Below are 14,856 nucleotides of genomic sequence, written 5' to 3' on the forward strand. Positions count from 1 at the left end.
ATTGAACCTTGGTAATGTGAAACTCAAGCATATTCCTGGATTCTTTCTCATTAAGTAGAAATCTCTGGTGAAACCATTTGGGCCCAGAAAGTTCTTCATACAAAGCCTTTTTTAAATGTTGTTATTAACAAGCTGGTTTGTATGGATACATCATGTGTTGGTGCCCTTTCTTCCCCTGTCCCTGCCCTGATTCTCTTGGAGACGCTCCTCAGTAGGGCTGCAGGACTTCCCTATGGGGTTGTAAATGTGTTGTGGGAGCAGCAGTCAGTTATTTTTTAGGGGAGGGAATGCCCCTCAGCATGATGTTTCAACCTGTGCCTCTTCCAGTTTTTCACCCCCTCTTCTGCAAAATTCCCTGAGCCATGGTGGGTGAGTTTTAAGTCTACTTAAGTGATGAGCTCTTAGGAGCCTCTGGATCTCTGCTTCTGATAGGTCTGAGTATCCTCAACATCTGTCTCTTACACTCTAGAACTGATTATATAAAGGCTTTTGGGAAAACTTCCATAAATATAAAAAAAAAAAATCCTTGGGCTGGAGGGATGTCTTAGCAGTGAAGATGTTTGCCCGCAAAGCCAAAGGACCCAGGTTAGATTCCCCAGGACCCACGTTAGCCATATGCACAAGGGAGCACATGTTTCTGGATTTTGTTTGCACTGGCTGGAGACCGTAGTGCACCCCAATCTCTCTCTCTCTCTCTCTCTCTCTCTCTCTCTCTCTTTCTCTGTCAAATAAAATAATAAAACACTTTTTAAAAATTCGTGATCATGATCTCCCACCACCTTCCCCTTTCCCCCTTCTGAATCCCCCCTCCACTGAATTCCTTCTTTCTAACTCTTGTATTTTGACGTCACTTTTTTCAACTATTATGTAGATCTGGTGTAAGTAGTATCAGCCACTGTGAGGTCATGAGTATAAAGGCTTTTAATTACACGTTATTTCATAGATACAGGAGGCCCTTGCTTCATTTTCCTTGGCAGGTTTTTAAAAAGTCAATCCTACAGTATGTTTTTTAGTCTGTTCTGTGGCTTTTTCCTTAGTATGTTCAGGAGAGCAGTATTGTTTTTATAAGCAAATGATTGTAACTACAGTGCTATCACCCCAGCCCCCGCCCTGATCTTTCCTGATCTTTGTTGATGTGTGTGTGTCCTTAAACTAACGCTGTACCATCCTGGCTGCTGTCTGTCATTTACTGATTACTGAAGTCAGCTAACGCAAATTCTGCACCTTTGTTGAGCAGCCTGCACTCAGTACCTGAGCCATGGCTGTCTGGGGAAGCCATCTGCCCATAACTGACGAGGACCTAATGTCCAGAATATATAAAGAGCTATTTAGGAAGACATGCCAGAGATTGTAAATTACTCCCTTAGAAGAAATCAAAATGGCAGATACGGGAGTCCAAGCAGACTGCCCACCTGACTAGCTAAAGTACTGGGGAGTGGGCAGAAGTAAACGTGGTGCTGAGGAGCACTGAACTGCTTGGCACTGGTTAGAGCAATTGAAGATACATATTCCCTAGTCCTAGCAGCCCCTGTTAATTATCAAAAATAGACAACATGTTGGCATGGTGACTCATTCAAGTCCTAGCATTTGGGAGGCTGAGGTAAGAAGTTCATCGTGAGTTCAAGGCTGCCTGGGCTACGAGGTGAGTTCCAGTTTAGCCTGGGTGAAAGTGCAACCTCATTAAAAAGACAAAAATAGACAAGACAAGGTGAACTGAGTATGCTCACATATTAAAAAAAAAAAGGAAGGTCCTGAGTAGGAAAAAGTCTCAAGAGCATAATTTGAGGAAGCAGACAAGATACTACCATATGTTCCTCTTTATCACTTGGAAATGGGCAAAGCGTGTCTGCTTTGTGCACGGGCCAAGGTGATTGGTCAGCTTCAGCCAGGGGAAGCAGGGGACGTTAAGGAGTCGTGATGACATCCAGGGATGTGTTTCATGTGCGTGCCTTGAAATATTCACGGTCTGGAGAGATGGCTTAGTGGTTAAGGCACTTGCCTGTGAAGCATAGGGGCCGGGGTTCAATTTCCCCAGTACCCATGTAAGCCAGATGCACAAGATGGCCCATGCATCTGGAGTTGGTTTGCGGTGGCTAGAGGTCCTGGTGCACCCATTCTCTCACTCCCTCTCTCCCTCCCTCTCTCTCTGTCTCCTTCTCTCTCAAATAAAAAACTAAAATAAGCCTGGCGTGGTGGTGCACACCTTTAATTCCAGCCCTGGGGAGGCAGAGGTAGGAGGATCGCCGTGAGTTCGAGGCCATCCTGAGACTCCATAGTGAGTTCCAGGTCAGCCTGAGCCAGCCTGAGACCCTACCTCGAAAAACAAAAACAATTCACTGCACGGACCACTTGTTTCACACAGTTTGGCCTTCATAGCACCAAGAAATAGGAAATGTGAGGAGAATGGCAGAAAAGGGAGCTCCACAGGTCTTCATGCCACATGCCGGAAACAAAGCCCTTTTTTAAAAAAATTTATTTGAGAGCGACAGACACAGGGAGAAAGACAGATAGAGGGAGAGAGAGAGAATGGGCGCGCCAGGGCTTCCAGCCTCTGCAAACGAACTCCAGACGCGTGCGCCCCCTTGTGCATCTGGCTAACGTGGGACCTGGGGAACCGAGCCTCGAACCGGGGTCCTTAGGCTTCACAGGCAAGCGCTTAACCGCTAAGCCATCTCTCCAGCCCCACAAAACCCATTTTTAACCAAAGCAAAACTTGCGGGAGCTTAGGAAAAATCAGGTGTCTACATGAACCAAGCAAGAAGAACCCATACTCAAAATGGTAGGATGTGAGCTGGAGAGGTGGCTCAGTGGTTAAAGGCTCTTGCTTGCAAAGCCTGATGGCCTGAGTTTGATGCTCCAGTATGTATGTAAAAACCAGATGCAAAAAGTGACCCATTCACCTGGAGTTCATTTGTAGGAGGCCCTGGTGTGATTTTGTTCTCTTTCAAGTAATAAAGTTTTGTTTTGTTTTGTTTTGACGTAGTATCTCACTCTAGCCCAGGCTGACCTGAAATTTACTATGTAGTTTCAGGCTGGCCTTGAACTCACAGTGCTCCTCCTATCTCTGCCTCCCAGATGCTTGGATTATAGGCAAGTGCCCCCTAAGATATATATATATATATATATATGTATGTGTGCATATATATATATATATATATATATATATATATATATATATATATATATATATACATATATTTAAGGGTAGTGTGTTCTTAGCTTATCTCCAACATTCAACCCCAGTGTGGAGCAGCAGCCTGATTCCTAATGACATCCCCCTGCCAAAAGGTGGCGGAACTGAGCTGCTCAGTAACACCACACCGTGTCAGACTGCCTGGGGATCCAGAGGCTCTGTTTGTCCTAAGGCGTGCTTAGCAGAGGAAGAGTAGGGTTATCACAGAAGTCAGGCTGGGAGAGCTGTTCAGTGTGTGAAAGTAGGGTCTATGAAAGCGGCAGCTGTCTGCAGAGCAAGAGGTGTGCAGGAAATTGGAGGGAGAAGAAGACATATCAGAAGCTCTGAGGGGCCGGGGAGACAGTTCAGCACTTAAAGATGCTTGCCTGCAAAGTCTGCTGGCCCAGGTTCAATTCCCCAGTATCCGCATAAAGGCAGATGCAAAGTGGCACATGCATCTTGTAAGAGAGCCTGGCACACCCAAACTTTCAAATCTTTTTTTTTTTTCCCCCAATCTCTCAGAGGACAGGAGAGCTGTCTTGGCAGTTAAAGAGACTCCCTGCTCAAGCATTAAGGCCTGACCGGGCCTGAAGCCAGCCCAGTTTGAATCTTCATGGCTCACAAACAGCTGGGCATAGCCGTGCACAGAGACCAGGGAATCACTTGGGCTCATGACAAAAAGAAAAAAATAAAAGAAGGCGAGCTCCAGTGTCAATCCGCAAGAAACTCAGGCTCAGACAAGAACTGGAGAGATGGCGTAGCGGTTAAGCGCTTGCCTGTGAAGCCTAAGGACCCCGGTTCGAAGCTCGGTTCCCCAGGTCCCATGTTAGCCAGATGCACAAGGGGGCGCATGTGTCTGGAGTTCGTTTGCAGAGGCTGGAAGCCCTGGCGCGCCCATTCTCTCTCTCTCCCTCTATCTGTCTTTCTCTCTGTGTCTGTCGCTCTCAAATAAATAAATAAAATTTAAAAACAAAAAACAAGAACTGGACGAAGCGTGATGGAGCGGGACACCATGCATCCAGCTCCAGCCCCCCCACAAGCCAGCACCCTCTGTCTGCTGCACGTGGGCCACTGCAGTTCATCCACACGAGCAGGAAAAAAAAAAAAATCAGAAAAACCTGAAAGGACACTTGTGGTAGTTTGAATGTATGGCCCCCATAGACTCCCTTGTTTTGGGGTTTCTGTTTGGTTGCTTGGTTTTGGTTTTCCGAGGTAGGGTCTCACTAGCTCAGGCTGACCTGGAATTCACTATGTTGTCTCAGGGTGGCCTTGAACTCACAGCGATCCTCCTACCTGTGCCTCCCCAGTGCTGGGATTAAAGGCGTGCGCCACCATGCCGGCTTGTTTTGTTGTTGGGTTTTTTTTAAATATTTTATTTATTTATTTGAGAGAGACAGAGAGAAAGACAGATAGAGGGAGAGAGAATGGGCGAGCCAGGGCTTCCACCACTGCAAATGAACTCCAGACGCATGCGCCCCCTTGTGCATCTGGCTAACGTGGGACCAAGCCTCGAACCGGGGTCCTTAGGCTTCACAGGCAAGCGCTTAACCGCTAAGCCATCTCTCCAGCCCTGTTGTTGGTTTTTTTAAGTATTTTATTTATTTGCGAGAGAGAACGGGCGCACCAGGGCCTCTAGCTACTGCAAATGAACTCCAGCTGCATGCACCACCTTGTGCATCTGGCTTCCATGAGTACTGGGGAATCAAACCTGGTTCCTTAGGCTTCACAGTAAGCACCTTAACTGCTCAGCCTTCTCTCCAGCCCAGCTGTTTTATTAAAGCTTGTAACTTGGATCTCCACCTGGCTGGAGGATGTGTCACTGGGGTCAGATCCTATAGTCCAGCCCTCAGGTGTATGTGGGGATGAATCTGATTTCCAGCCCAAAGTTATACAGAGAAGTTCGAGTTCTGCCTGGCTCCCTGCTGCTTGCTCTCCATTCGTGCTGGCTGCTTTGGGTTTGTTTGTTTTTTTTTTTCCCCACAGGCTGTTTGGTGGTTTCTCTCTGCTTGGATGTATGAAAACAGTTTTTCTTTTCAACCATTGATGGAGCTTCCCCTGGGATCTGTAAGCTTGAAATAAATCCCTCCCCTAAACTGTACCTGGTTTGCATGTTCATCCCAGCAACGTGAAACTCTCTACAACGCCACTCACTAGAGGAACAGAAGCAGCACCTACGGCCGGGCGTGGCAGCGCACGCCTTCAATCCCAGCACTGGGGAGGCAGAGGTAGGAGGATCGCCGTGAGTTCGAGGCCACCCTGAGACTACATAGTAAATTCCAGGTCAGCCTGGAATAAATAACTTTTAAAAATAAAATAAAATAAAGGGCTGGAGAAATGGCTCAGCAGTTAAGGTACTTTCCTATAAAGCCTAATGACTCAGATTCTTCCCAAAACCCACATAAAGCCAGATGCACGGTGACACGCTCATCTGGAGTTCATTTGCAGTGGCTGGAGGTCCTGGTTTGTCCATTCTGTCTGTAGGTGTCTCTCTCTTCTGTCTTTCTCTGCTTACAAATAATTTTGTTTGTTTGCTTGCTTTTCAAGGTAAGATCTCACTCTAGCTCAGGCTGACCTGGAATTCACTATGGAGTCTCAGGGTGGCCTCGAACTCACAGCGATCCTCCTACCTCTGCCTCCCGAGTGCTGGGATTAAAAGACATGTGCCACCACGCCCGGCTAAAAATATTTTTTAAAAATAAAATAATTAAAATCAAACCAAAACCTGGAGCCCCAGGTAGAGCAGGCAAAGACCTGAGGGACCCGCCTACTTCTGCTGATAGTAAGGGTTCGAACGCACCGCAACCAACTCATATGAAGGGCTCCTTGACACCATGACGATGGTCACAGTAAAGGTGGCTGTTTTCAAATTCTCACCCTTCCACAAAAGAGCACAAAGAAACCAGCGAACATGGCTGAGTCAAAGAAAGAAATGGCGCCATAGCATCAGATGTACTAGACAAGCTTCAACACAACATTCTTTTTTTAAATATTTTCGGTTCATTTTTATTTCTTTATTTGATAGTGACAGAGAGAGAGGGAATGGGTGTGCCAGGGCTTCCAGCCCCTGCAAACGAACTCCAGAGGCGTGTACCCCCTTGTGCATCTGGCTAACATGGGTCCTGGGGAAGTCAAGCCTCAAACCGGGGTCCTTAGGCTTCACAGGCAAGCGCTTAACCACTAAGCCATCTCTCCAGCCCTAATACAACATTCTTAAACAGGCTCAGAGAAGGAGAGTGTGGTACAGAAAGGAAACAACTGACTCAGCGAACAAAATTCGAGAACCGTCTGAATTGAAAACCTAAAGCTGAAAAATAAATTTGGAAATTTCAATTGAGGTGTTTAACCTCAGGCTCCAGAACAACAAAGGCGGCTCACTGGCAATCCAGTCCGAGCAGCAAAAAAGGAAAAGGAAAAGGAAATGTGGGCAGAGGCTGAGGGGCTCCGCCAAGTCAGCCAACACGTGCAGGAATTCCAGAAGGCGCAGCCTCAAACTGCCCAACATACCAAAGTCTATAAAAAACCCACAGTGAACATCAATGGCAAAAGCTTTTCCACTGAGATTAAGAAAAAGATAGGGGGCTGCAGAAATGGCTCAGTGTTTAAAGCCTGCAAAGCTTGATGGCCCAGGTTCAATTCCCCGGTGCCCATGTAAAGCCAAATGCACAGAGCTATGCATGGTATTGAGTTTGTCTGCAGTGGCAAGAGGCCCTGGCACGCCCATAACTTACACTTCCTGACTGCCGCTTTCTCTCAATATTAAAAAAAAAAAATAATAATAATAAGGATATCTGCTTTTGCCACTGTCAGAAGTTCGAAGCAAAGCAATGAAACAAGAACAAAAAATGAAAGATGTCCAAGCTGGGAAGAAGAAACTCAAATGCTTTTTAGGCAGATATTTAACCATCCTTGCATTCCAAAAAGTCTCACTTTGTCATGGTAATACTTTTTCAAAATATTTTATTTATTTGAGAGAGAGAGAGAGAATGGGCATGCCAGGGTATCCAGCTACTGCAAGTGAACTTCAGACACATGCGCATCTGGTTTACGTGGGCCCTGGGGAATTGAACCTGGGTCCTTTGGCTTTGTAGGCAAACACCTTAACCACTAAGCCATCTCTCCAGCCCTCATGGTAATTTATACTTTTAAACACACTGCTGCACTGGCTTTTCTAGTAGCATTTGTTCAAGAATTTTTGACTCAGCATTTTTATGGAATTCTGGCCTTCTGTTTTCTTGCATTTTTTTTTCTTGCTTTGGTATTAGGCATCATTGAGTGAATTAGAACTTTTTTGTTTAAGTTCAGCGAGAACTAGTAGTAATTCTTCTTTCTAAATGTTTGGGAGGACTTATCAAGAAGACCATCTTGTCCTGGACTTGTGTGTGTGTGTGTGTGTGTGTGTGTGTGTGTGTGTGTTTGTGTGTGTGTGTACCACCAAGTTCAGACCCTCCTGAACCCATGCAGAAGGCTGCATTTGGCCACACATATCCTAACCCCAGTCCATGGGGGGTAGAGACAGGAATCCCTGGGGCTGGCTGACAGTACCCCCGGATTGAGGGAGAGACCCTGTGGTAGTTTGAACATATGGCTTCATAGACTTAGATTTTTTAGATTTTTAAAATTGAGTTTGCTGGAGAGATGGCTTAGTGGTTAAATTCAGTTTGCTGGAGAGATGGCTTAGTGGTTAAATTCAGTTTGCTGGAGAGATGGCTTAGTGGTTAAATTGAGTTTGCAGGAGAGATGGCTTAGTGGTTAAGTAACTTGCCTGCAATGCCTAAGGACCCAGGTTTGATTCTCCAGTACCCACGTAAGGCAAATGCACAAGGTGGCACATGTGTCCAGAGTTCATCTGAATTCCAGCCCAAAGATGTGCAGAGAGGTTTGAGCTCTGGCGGGAAGCCTGCTCAGTCTTGTGTTTGCTACTTCTTGGAGTTTGCTGGCTGGTGGCAGTTTCTCTCTCTGCTTGGAGTTACGAAAGGGAGCCAGCTTCTTCTGCCATTAATGGAACCTCCCCTGGATTCTGAAATAATATCCTTTCTTCCTATAAAACTGTTTGATTGGATATTCGTCCCAGCGTTGTGGAGTTATCTACAGCAGACCTCACCTCAAGGAAATATATATGTGAGAATAAGAGGGCATCTGAGGGCTGGAGAGATGGCTTAGAGGTTAAGCGCTTGCCTGTGAAGCCTAAGGACCCCGGTTCGAGGCTCCATCCCCCAGGACCCACGTTAGCCAGATGCACAAGGGGGCGCACGCATCTGGAAATCGTCTGCAGTGGCTGGAAGCCCTGGCGCACCCATTCCCTCTCTCTCTCTCTCTCTGCCTCTTTCTCTGTCTGTCTCTCTCAAATAAATAAATAAAAATAAACCAAAAAAAAGAGGGCACCTGATATTCTCCTCTAGTCTCTGTATAGACACACACACACACACACACACACACACACACACACCATACATATTCCATGCAAAAAGAGAGAAAATTCAAAAAACCCGTAATGCTCAATTTCCAGTTTTCTCATTGAAGACCATTTTCCCGCCCTCTCCTTCTTAGAAATAAAATGGTCCCAAACATTTTGTTCCCTCAGATGTCTTAAGACAGAACAGGTTTCTGGGCTGGAGGGATGACTCCGTGGTTAAAGGCACGCATTTGCAAAGCCTCATGGCACAGGTTTTCTTCCCCAAGACCCACATAAAGCTAGATGCACAAATTGGTGCATGAATCTGGAATTTGTTTGCAATGTCAAGAGGCCCTAGTGCATCCATATTCACTCTCTCTGTGTCGTGTCTGCCTCTTTGTCTGTATTGCTTTCAAATAAATAAAAATATTTGGGAAAAAAAAAAAAAACAGGCTTCTAACATCCTGCCGTAACTCTGCTCACAAGAGCCTCACTGAATACAAGCCAAATGTTCTTAGAAACTTGTCATAAAAGTACTGCTGAAATAAGACACACACACAGTGACAGGTATAGTATTTAATCGAAATATATTTGTCTAATATCTACAAAGTGTGAACAGTTGGTCTTAAGAAAGCAGACAAAAGGCACAGAATTAGTGTTACTACAGAGAAGCATTCATGCTACTGGATTTTATAAATATCACTGGCGTGGCACGGTAAAAAATAACTTAAGCACTGAACAGAAATCAAATCAGATTTTTTTCTTTCCCTTGCTTGAGTCATGTCCTTTGTAAGGGTTGAGGGCGGAAATTCTACTGAAAATGTGGGGCACTTACACGAGCCATATGCGTGTTATTACCACAATGGCTTGCTTGAAGAGTTTCAGTCAAATCAGAAGTGCACATGAGGACAAAAACAGTCCACAGGATATCCATTTCTTCCCCAAACCATGAGACTGAGGGCTGGATCATGTGTGTGTATGCATGTGTGTCGTGAACTGCTTGAAGCCCTTTGTCAAGATAGCAGTTGTGAAGTCTTCGTTTTCCGATGTGAAGGACTGGGGCTCGTGCTTTGGGCAGGAGACAAGTGGAAGATGGAACAAAACCAACCCCTAGAAGGCCTGGCTGCAGTCCCCCCAGAAGTGCTGCCTTCTGGAAGACTCCACGTCAGCTCCCATCGAGCAGGAAGGAGTGGTGCCTCTTTCCTGAGTGTGGACAGACGGCGCAGAGACGAGAGCTCACAGCCACCGCCAAATGTGGCCGCCCAGCCTTCTGCCAGGAACGAGCCACTCTCTCCTGTGGGGACATCAACTGGCCATGCCACCCCGACCTTCGTCTTACCGGAATTTGACTGAGTGAAAACACTTTTTTTGTGAGTGCAAAAGGATTTTTGGCAAAGTGAAAAATAGAAAACTTCAAAGCTTTCATTGATTGAAAAAAAAAAAAAAAAAAGGAGCTCACCATTCCTCACTTCAGCGTTGGTGAGTGCTGTGTGTGCACGTGTAGCAAGACCCGGCAGATGTGGACACGGTACGCGTGTGCAACGCTGCACACACTCCCCGGATGGCTCTTGAATAGATCCAGTCCTGTGGCGGAGTCTGGGCTGGCTGTGTGCTTCACAGGACGCAATCGCTGTCTCTGTTACCATTTCTCAGGTGCTACCAAGAAGTCTCATTAATGCCAACAGAACCTTGGTACCGTACCACTTTAATTCCTACAAAACCAGGGCTATTCAGGGCAGCTCCGCACCTCCGCCCCATCAGTGTGCCTTCCAGAGGGGGCTAAAATACACCCAGCCGTCGCCCTATAAGAGAAGGAAGGAGGTGTCACATGGAGTCCTCACAAACAGGGCTGAGAAGGAAGCAAGGGACACACCCTACCCACCCCACCTCTGACCCTACAGAAACCCCACAACAAAGCTCACGGTCCACGAGTCTCCGCATACCAGCCAGCCAGGCTTCCGACACCTCACATCCAAGCCAAGCTGGCCTCAGCCCACGTGACACAAACCCACTCACATAAAAGGGGCCTTTTTGGTGCCCATCAAGATTGCTTGCCGGGGCTGGAGGGATGGCTTAATGGTTAAGGCACTTGCCTGCAAAGCCTACGGACCTGGGTTCAACTTCCCAGAACCTATGTTAAGCCAAACACACATGGCAGTGCATGCCTCCAATGTTTGCAGGACTGGAGGCCCTGGCATGCCCAATCTCTCTTTCTCTCATAAATAGATAAAATAAATTTTAAAACAGCCAGGCGTGGTGGCACACACCTTTAATCCCAGCACTCAGGAGGCAGAGGTAGGAGGATCACTGTGAGTTCGAGGCCACCCTGAGACTACAGAGTGAATTCCAGGTCAGCCTGGGCTAGTGTGAGACCCTACCTCCAAAAACCAAAAAAAAAATCACTTAGAGATGCTGAGACAAGAGAAAAGGGAGCCACTGGGTGAGCAGATGGGAGAAAGCAAGGGCATATGTACATAAAAGTTGTTCAAACCAGTAACTTGACAGTCACCCACCAGAGGGAACACTAAACAAAAGCTCTTAGCAGTCACTGACTAGCAGACTCCATGAAAGGAACTTGGCCAATCAGCCACCAGGTGAGGGAAAGGCAGGCTCAAAATGCCATCTTCAATCTGGTGCTGGCCCAGAAGCCCGCTGCTAGGTGATTTTATCCTTATATGTCCCCTTGTGTTAGGAACGTCCTGGCTTTTATCAGTTCCAGGGAAAGAAATACAAATGGTTTTGGGTTGTCTCTTTAAATTTTTTTTTTTTTTTTGGGGGGCTGGAGAGATGGCTTAGTGGTTAAGCGCTCGCCTATGAAGCCTATGGACCCCAGTTCGAGGCTCAGTTCCCCAGGTCCCACGTTAGCCAGATGCACAAAGGGGCGCACGCGTCTGGGGTTCGTTTGCAGTGGCTGGAAGCCCTGGCGCGCCCATTCTCTCTCTCTCCCTCTATCTGTCTTTCTCTCTGTGTCTGTTGCTCTCAAATAAATAATGAACAAAAAATATTTAATTTTTTTTTTTTTTGAAGTAGGGTTTCACTCTAGCTCAGGCTCACCTGGAATTCACTATGTAGCCTCAGGCTGGGCTCGAACTCACGATGATTCTCCTATCTCTGCCTCCCGAGTACTGGGATTAAAGGTGTGTGCCACCACGCCTGGCCTCTTTAAAATTTTTATGTAAGGGCTGGAGAAGAGATGGCTTAGCAGTTAAGCGCTTGCCTATGAAGCCTAAGAACCCTGGTTCAAGACTCGATTCCCCAGGACCCACGTTAGCCAGATGCACAAGGGGGCGCATGTGTCTGGAGTTCGTTTGCAGTAGCTGGAAGCCCTGGTGCGCCCATTCTCTCTCTCTCCCTCTGCCTCTTTCTCTCTCTGTCTCTCTCAAATAAATAAAGAAAAAATAATTAAAAAAATATTTTATGTGAGTGTGTATGAGTGTGCCACAGTGATTGTAGATAGGTCAGAGGACAACCTTGGGGTATTGACCTCCTTCTACCTTTTTCAAAAATTCAAACATTTTTAAAATTTATTTTCAAGGAAAGAGAGAGAAAGAGCAAGGCCTCTAGCCACTGAAAATGAATTCCAGATGCATTCACCACTTTGTATCTGGTTTTGCATGGGCACTGGGGAGTCAAACCTAGGCCATCAGGCTTTGCAAGCAGGCTCCTTAACTGCTGAGCCATGTCTCTAGCTCCCTCCTTTCTTTGATTGCTAGAGCTTTTGTTACGCTGGCCACTGGGAGGACCGTCTAGTTGGCCTCTCAGTCTCCTGGCTCCACCTCAGCTTTCCATGGCTGCTGGGGATTTGAACTCCGGTTGACAAGCTTGTACAGCTGGCGCCTTGAACTGCTGAGCCATCTCCTAGCGCCTTTTGTTGTCCCTTAATGAACAACCCTACCCATTCCCCACACACACACTTATAGAGATCCCTCAACAGAGCCCAGGATCCACCAGTTTGCCGCTGGGCAAACCAGCTGTCTCTGAGACAGAGCCCACAATGAGGAAGATGTCTTTGAGGATTTACTCCACCTAGGTGAGGCTTCCATACATATTTATTTATTTGAGAGAGAGAGAGGGAGAGAGGCAGAGAGAGAGAGAACGGGCACATCGGGACCTCCAGCCACTGCAAATGAACTCCAGACGCATGCACCCCCTTGTGCATCTGGCTTATGTGGATCCTGGGGAATCTGGCCTTGAATTGGGGTCCCTCGGCTTCACAGCAAGTGTTATACACGAAGCCATCTCTCCTGCCCTGTATTATTTTATTTTTTACATTGTACAACAGTCATCCTTTATCCATAGTCTCCCATCCCCAATTTTTAAAAGTTTGTACATTATTTATTTGAGAGAGAGAAATGGGCAAGGGGAGAGAGAGAAGATGGGGAAAGAATGGGCATACCAAGGCCACCAGCCACTGCAAACGAACTCCAGATGTATGCACCACCCTATGCATCTGGCTCACGTGGGTCCTGGGGAATTGAACTGAGGTACATTGGCTTTGCAGGCGAGCACCTTAACCACTAAGCCACCTCTCCAGCCCCCAGTCAGTGATTCTTAAATACCGAGTGGCCTCAAGAGCTTTCCTGTGGAAAGCTAAGTCTAACCTTGAAATTCAACCTACTGGTCCAGCGCCTCAGATCCTGACTGGCTTCTTGTAGCTGCTTCCTGGGGCGCCTCCCGCACCCCCACCTTTGTGCTGGCTGAGCTGCCTCACAGCTGTCTGTCTAGACACAATGGCCTCTTCTCTTCTCATAGGAGTTGGAGAGTTAGTGGCACCTGGACACACAGACTGGCTCTTGGCACTTAAATGATTTCAACTCCTTGATATCATGCAAATATAACAATCTTCATAAACACCCAGGGTCTTGGGGCTGGGGAGATTGTGTAGTTAGTAAAGTGCTTGCCTTACAAGCCAGAGGACCTGAGCACCCAGATAAATTCTGGGTGTGGTGGAGCACAACTTTGATCCCAGCACTGGGGAGGCAGGGAAGGATGGGTCCCTAGAGCACACTGGCCAGCCAGTCTATCCTGACCAGTGAGCTCCAGGCCGATGGAGAGACCCTGCCTGCCTGCCTTCATGAAGGTGGATGGCCCATCAGAGGATATCAACTAAGGCTGTCCTTTGGCCTCCCCACACATGAATGTGTGTGTGTGTGTGTGTGTGTATGTGTGTGTGTGTGTGTGTATACTCACACACGCATCGTATACACATATATACAAAACATGAAGCACCCAGGAGGTAGAGGTAGGAGGAGCGCTGTGAGTTTGAGGCCAGCCTGAGACTACATAGTAAATTCCAGGTCAGCCTGAGCTAGGGTGAGACCCTACCTCAAACCAGTAACAATAACAACAACAACAACAACAAAAACATAAAAATGAAAACTAAAACCAGTCCTGGTTTAGATATGAGTCTAGATATGAGTGACACCCATTTAGACGCAGACTCCCACAGCTGCCCCATACTTCACTGGCTCTGCTCCGGTCACCAGGCCTCCGAGGACCCTGCCCCATAAACCACAACCTATCCATCTTCATAACCTGCTATTCCGCTGTCAGACGCATCCCGATGACTGCCTGAACTATCCCCAAGACCGCACAGGCCTTGGCTGGGCATGGTAGGAGCTCTGCTCTCCTGCCTGTCAGCAGGACAATTGAAGAGATTGTTTCTACTGGGCAGCCCTGGCATGCCCATCCCTGGGGCCCGCAAGAGGGAAATCTCCAGGGCAGATCCCAATGGAGAGGTTTCCAGCTCAACCACATACAGAGGGGATTTGGGGGGCAAGGGAGGCTCCCCCCGGCTGAGGGCTGCTAGTGGTAATGTAACGGGCAGGGTGGCCAGGTCTGAGAGCCCCTTCTGCCCACCTTGGCAGGGCAGCGAAGCTTCCAGATGGAAAGCTGGAGGGCAGTGTGTCAGCTACCCAGGCCTCTCCTGAATAGGGTGTGGGACCTTAAGACCTTATCGCAAATGGTCCAGGGCTGGAGCCAGAGCCCAGCTCTCCCTAATCCATCTAGGGCCTCCTTCACCCCGTCCAGCCGCAGCGCCCCTCACCCAATCAAACCGCCCGGCGGCCCGTGGCTCAGGGTCAGAACCCAGCAGCACCCTGACGGTTGGTTACCTCCGGGATGAAGTACTTGGGCCGCCACGGGGTGCAGAGGGTCTCCCGTCTGCGTTCCTCCGCTCGCTGCTTCTCCTCCAGGCGCCGCTTATGCTCCGTGGCTGCCTCGATGTCTCCCAGTCGCAGGTACCGGGTGACTTCCTGCCAGAGATTCCTGGAGACCCGGGCAGGAGAGGAGC

General features: G+C 47.7%; 1 protein-coding gene across 1 annotated transcript in view; it reads right to left on the reverse strand.

Annotated features, from left to right (window-relative positions):
- Positions 1-9,125: 9,125 nt before the first annotated feature.
- The window catches only part of Osbpl10 (oxysterol binding protein like 10), a 323,158-nt gene continuing 317,427 nt past the window's right edge, over positions 9,126-14,856 (reverse strand). The window contains 2 exon segments of the mRNA XM_045136894.1: positions 9,126-10,366; positions 14,678-14,831. Of these exon segments, the coding sequence (XP_044992829.1) occupies positions 10,322-10,366; positions 14,678-14,831 (199 nt within the window). The 3' untranslated portion in view covers positions 9,126-10,321.

This window comes from Jaculus jaculus, chromosome 17 (genome assembly GCF_020740685.1).
Source record: "Jaculus jaculus isolate mJacJac1 chromosome 17, mJacJac1.mat.Y.cur, whole genome shotgun sequence".
Classification (NCBI taxonomy): Eukaryota; Metazoa; Chordata; class Mammalia; order Rodentia; family Dipodidae; genus Jaculus; species Jaculus jaculus.